Consider the following 6,000-nt stretch of genomic DNA (forward strand, 5'->3'; position numbering starts at 1 on the left):
TTACCTGTGTTTGTGATGGTCTGAAGGATGAATCAAAGGCATTCTGCAAAGAGTTAAGGAATGGTTGAATCTTGTAGAGTCCATGGGTTGTTTGGCTGGAGCGAAAAGCTACAATATGGAAGAATTTTAGAATCTTCTCAAATCGTGACTGCGTCATTACAAGGGATATGCTCTTGTTGCTATAGAAGCCCCCACTCCATATGCTGAGCACAGACTCACAATGGTGGGTACTAGTGGATATCATGTAGCCCAGAAAAGCTTTCATCTCAGCAAGAGTGACGTCCACCCATGCATCATCGCACCCAAATCTTTCTTGAAACTTCTTGGCATACATATTAGTCTGTGTCACCATGTTCTTTATCACGTTGTCTGGGACAAATAGTTGAAAAAAATCAATTGCACTGGAACTGGATGGCATTATACGGGTCGGCCCTGCAAACAAAGAGAAAATAATGGAACATTTAAGATAATACTCTACTACTAATTCTTGATACTCTCAATGCCAATAAGATTATAATAGGCCAAGATACAATGCATTCAGAACACTTCATATTTTGCCATCTAGAAAATAGAATAAAATGTTTCATCCCATCATTCTGCATTTACCACCCAATAATAACAAATATAGGTTCGAAATCTGCTAATTTATTGAAAAGGAAAATCTAAAATATTGCACAGACATCCAGACCCTTTAAGGCCATATTACACTACCTGAGAAGCGAACTCCAACCTGTCAGCTCAGCGCTCGCTTCCTCCTGGTTTCCCACTCGCTGTCTGTGCTATAACACGCATACACAGTGGGCAGGGACCAGCGGTAGAGCTGATCCTTAGATCATTTGGGTGGCCCATTGAAGTCAGTGACGGTCTGCTGCCGCTCAGATTACATGGAGCGATGCACAGCAGACATTCAACATGTGCTATTACACTGTGCTATCAGACTGAACGGTCAGTGATCGGCCAAGTAAAGCCGATCATCGTTCAGTGTAATAGGGCCTTTACTCAGTACTTGTTGAAGCACCATTGGCAGTGATTCCAGCCTCCAGTCTTCTTGGCTTTGATACCAACAAGGATTGCAATTCTGCATTAGGTTATTATCTGCCATTATTCTCTGCAGATCCTCTCAAGCTCTGTCAGGTCTGATGGGGATGGTCAGTGGATGCCATTTTCAGGTCGCTCCAAAAGGCCCCTCAAGGACATTAAGAGTTGTCCCTAAGCCGCTCCTGTGTTGTCTTGACTGTGTGCTATGTTAGACCATTGGAAGGTGTTTTTTTTTTTTTTTTTTATGTTGGGTCATAAGGCCACCATGCATTTTAACTATTGTCAGCTGAATCCCTAGCTCATGTTCAGAAAGAGATAAGACGCAGCGAGAGCACTCTTGCTGCGGCTTACCCTTCCCCATAGACAACACAGGAGTAATCAGCCATGCAGAGAGCTCCTGGGTAATTTAACCGACTGGCCGAAAGGTCATTTGGCTGCCAGTTATTGAAGGTGTTTGACCACATTTAGGCTATGTTCACAAAACATTTTTTTTGGGAATTTTCTAAGGCCTTTTTATTATTTGGCCGCCAAGGTGTGTCCGTTTTATGCAAATTGCAGCTGTAATGTGTAGAAACTGGATGCATTTTGGCACCAAAATGACGGATATAAAAAAAACAAAAAAAAAAACAGGTGTTGTGTGAACACACCTGTGTTGTTCTGCCCTGATTGCTACTGTTTTGGTGAAAGGGCCGGCTCTAGGAAGAGTCCGGGTTGATCAAAACTTCTTCCACTAAGAAATTATGAAGGCTACTGTGCTCTTGGGAACTTTGAGTGCTCTCCAGATCTGTTCCTCCACACAATCCTGTCTCTCAGCTCTACAGGCAGCTCTTTCCTCTTCATGGCTTGGTGTTTGCTCTGATATACATTGTCAGCTGTGAGAACTTATATATAGCCAGGGCTGTGTCTTTCCAAATCCTTTCCAATCAACTGAGTTGACCACAGGTGACTGCAATCAAGGTGTAGAAATATCTCTGATGATTAAGGGCCCTTTTAAACAGAAAGATTATCTGACAGATTATCTGCCAAAGATTTGAAGCCAAAACCAGGAACAGACTATAAACAGAGATCAGGTCATACAGGAAAGCCTGAGATTTCTCCTCTTTTAAAATCCAGTCCTGGCCTTGGCTTCAAATCTTTGGCAGATAATCTGTCAGATAATCTTTCTGTGTAAAAGGGCCCTAAGAGAAATGGAAGGACCCAGAACTAAACTCCAAATTGTTTTTATGTTATGTTGTGTGATACTTTTTTAGCTGCTGTTAATCCAATACCGAGAATTTAGGACCTAAGTGTGCTCGAGGTTAACTCTTCTCTACTCAGAAAGTCTTCAGACCCCTTACTTTTTTGTATTTTGTTGCAGCCTTTTCCTTTTTCCCATTCTGCACTCAATATGCCTGTGTAAACACACCATAAGACTGCCTTAAAAAACAGATACAACCATAATGCATAGATTGTATCCATGATTTCCAGGACTCACTAGGGCTGCATCCAACTTCTTCAGCCACCAGTAATCAAATGCAGAGCGAACAGGTTTGGACAAACCCAAGCTTGCTTGAGGTTCGCTCATCTCTATTTCTGTATAACAAAATAAAATAGTGTATGAAATGGGAGGCCAGCACAGAAGCACAATATGGCAGTAAGCACAGCACAGCCAGCACAGAAAGACTAAATTCAATATAGAGGACATAATTGTAAGCAATCACTGCAATATTTCTAACGGTGAACAAACATTAAGAGTGGTGACGTAGACACAAAAGCTGCACCACTAACAGAGGGAGGATGGTTGGGATTGTCAAACTCCGGTGGCAAAGGTTGAGATAGAAATAAACTGTGATCTTGGCCATTTAACCCCTAAGATGCTGCAATAAACATTGGCCATGGTGTCCAAGTGATGGAAAACAGGCAGCCAGAGGTCAAAGAATGGCATCCAAGGCTGTTATATAGATACAAGCTAGGCCTGAGGCTTTGCTTACACATGGCATCTTTTTTTTCACCATTAATGATGCATTTTAACACACTTTTTGCACTATTTTGCCGTGAATTGTGCCATTGCAATAAAATGGCATAATTTTTGCTGCAATTCTATCAAAATCTTTGCAAAAAGCCATTACAGTGGTACCTTGGTTTAAGAGTAACCTGGATTAAGAGCTTTTTGCAAGAAGAGCTCACAGTACTGGGTGAAAGTGGGGGAGGGGCATGGTCTGCATAGCGGGGTCTAAAGCACTGTACTCTGACCCAGGAAGTCTCCATCACCTTTCAAATCATAGCAGATCCACTTCAGGCTGGGGCCTGCATCAGGGGACAGGACTGTGGAAGTAATTTCTACATAGCTATAACCCCTCTCTCCTCGGACAGAGTACTACTATACTGTGCCCACATATGCCCTGATAATTCCTCTCTGCAGTCTGTCAGCCCTTGTGTTTTCCATCCTCTCCATTCCTGCTACAATGTGCCTGCACTCACACACCGCTATAATGTGCCTGCACTTACACAAAGCTATACACGCTGCTGTAAAGCAAAGTTTCTGTCACTGTCCTCCTGCACAGCTCTGTGATTCTCACTTCCTGATTGGTCCATGCTGAGCACACACCCCTTCCCCATTGCTGTCATGTGACCACACAGACCTCTGACAGCAGCCCTGCTTCTATATTATAGCCTGTTGTACTACACTACTGCATTATGGGGATCTGCAGTTCTATTCAGTCTCTACAAACTGCTGCTGTTTTTTCAGGTTTATGCCCTTACTATACATTATACTCTACATGCTGATTGCTATACTGTACAGTAACTTATAATATCACATATTCAGCTGTTTCTCATTGTTTGTTTCATCTGTTCTACGTGTTATTCAGAATACAAAATTATTTTGGGGTGTGGAACATGTATTGCCTGCATATCAGTGATTTCTTATTGGAAAATGTGCTTTGGTTTAAGAGTGGATTTGGATTACAAGCACGGTCCTGGAACGAATTATGCTCATAATCCAAGGCACCACTGTGTTTTATTACTGCAATTGTGCAAATCACAGCAAAGTGGCTCATAAAATACATCATTATTGCTAAATAAAGCCATGTGTGTACACCACCTCAGACTTATATGCCAGTCATTTAAAGCAATACTGCTTTGGATTATATAGGATCAGCCCATGCTACTGCCCCCTCGGCTAATCGGCAGCCACAGCCGTGTCCTGCCTCAGCCATCCATTGGCTAAATAGGCTTTACGAGTGTGGGCGCCGGGCTCTGCGAGTCCTGCCCCAGCAGGGGAGTATAGGTGTCATGTTATTTTTTTGACACCTGTCTGAGCACCATGATATTTAACTGTCTATATAAAATATATCACTACTCGGGATCCTTTTATTCTGAGAGGTCTTGTGACCGTCATCGCACCACATCTGTGACGCCAACATCAAGATGATAACTCTACACAAGAACACACATGTTGATGCCAAGGTGATGATGCAAAGTCCTTAGCGTCACCCCTCTGGCACCATCTTTTGGGGGCTCCCAAGCCGTGCCAACAAGTGTTGTCTTCATAGTGACTACATGACATCAGGTATCTCAGCATCGGATTACTGCTGCCAACAACACGGGTAGCAGCTGGACACTCCCTGTAGTAGTGCCCACCTTGCACAACTGCACCAGCGCACCTATTCACACTACATCCAGGCTAGTTTGCCCCTTTTTATGCCGCCATATCTGAATTTAACATTTGTTATAAATTAATGATCTTCATCCCCAGAAAGATAAGATGGAGGCGAGGCAGATGCCCCAATCATGTATAAGAATGACAGATGGGATGATGGTTCCTGGGCAGAGATCCACTCCAACTCCTCCATCTCTCTAATAAGACAGGGAATACAGAGGGGAGCATTGGGGATTCCTTACCAGTGGTCTCGGTAAAGCTGGGGGTGGCCACTTGCTGGAGGGTGGAGGACCAGCCATCCTCCTCCCGATCATCCTCTGGCCTCCTCTGGCCGCCAGCATCACCAGTGCCCCTTCCATCCTCCTGCCCAGCACACTGCACCGAGTCTTCAGCTCTGCATCGCCTCCTCTTGTCCTTCGCATGGACTGCGCTGCGCCTGCCGGCTTTGGGCCTGGACTCACAGCCGATGTGATCGGGCAGATCTGACGGCTCTGGCCGATCCCCTTGTTCTGCTGCATCATCGTCCTCGGAGGAGCTGGCTTCAGCCGATGAATCCGGGGATGTGCTATAGAAGGGATTGCCGCTGCTGTCCTCAGACTCCCCGCAGAGGTCATCGGAGATCTGGAGACTCTCATAGCGGCTGCGGGCGGCCTCCAGCAGGGACGGGGCCGCCTTCTTCTCCGCTCCATCCGCCGGCATCATGGTAGCAGCTTCGCCGCTGACCGTCTATAGGAGTGAGCGCTGGAGGATCGGGGATCGGAGATCTGAGCACTTCCTCTCTCCTCCCCTGATCCGCCTCTTTTTCTTTTATCCTTTGGGCGTGATCGCTCACCGGGCCGAGAGACATGACCGAGTCCCATTGCGGTATATAGGGCGATTTGTCGCATCTCCGGCGTCTTTGAAGGCTGGAAATAGCAAAGTGATGATGCGACATTAGGAGCTGTAGAGATGACTGCCCTGCAGTGGCTGACAATGGCTGGCCTGGAGTCCGTACAGTCACAGATCGGGCACCTCATGCATGCAGTGCCGCTCCTCTGTACGGTGATGACAGCTGCCGATCATCTGTAACATCGCATCCGGCTTCGTACAGAGGCCCGCCACATCTGCTCCTCCACACATCCTGGCATTATGAGGGGCAGCTTGTACCCCTTGGGCTGTGGAGCTAGAGGTTTCCTCATCATACTCTATAACACACTTATTTGCATTATTGTTTAACCAGAGGGAAAATAGGTGCAATAAAACAGATGTGCTGGATCCACAGGCAAGCTTAAAGGGGTACTCCAGTGCCTCCTTGTTTTTTGAGGGGTATTACCTACAACATC

The 6,000-nt window shown here is 45.6% G+C and overlaps 1 protein-coding gene across 1 annotated transcript in view; it reads right to left on the minus strand.

The window, feature by feature from the left end:
* Window positions 1-5,454, minus strand: part of PGBD5 (piggyBac transposable element derived 5) — a 38,787-nt gene extending 33,333 nt beyond the window's left edge. Inside the window, exons 1-2 of the mRNA XM_069954377.1 lie at window positions 4,921-5,454; window positions 5-432 (exon numbers count right to left, since the gene is read on the minus strand). Coding sequence (XP_069810478.1) covers window positions 5-432; window positions 4,921-5,380 — 888 coding nt within the window. The 5' untranslated portion in view covers window positions 5,381-5,454. The remainder of the gene's footprint in view (window positions 1-4; window positions 433-4,920) is intronic.
* Between the last annotated feature and the right edge of the window lie 546 nt (window positions 5,455-6,000).

This window comes from Dendropsophus ebraccatus, chromosome 15 (assembly GCF_027789765.1).
Source record: "Dendropsophus ebraccatus isolate aDenEbr1 chromosome 15, aDenEbr1.pat, whole genome shotgun sequence".
NCBI classification, from domain to species: Eukaryota; Metazoa; Chordata; class Amphibia; order Anura; family Hylidae; genus Dendropsophus; species Dendropsophus ebraccatus.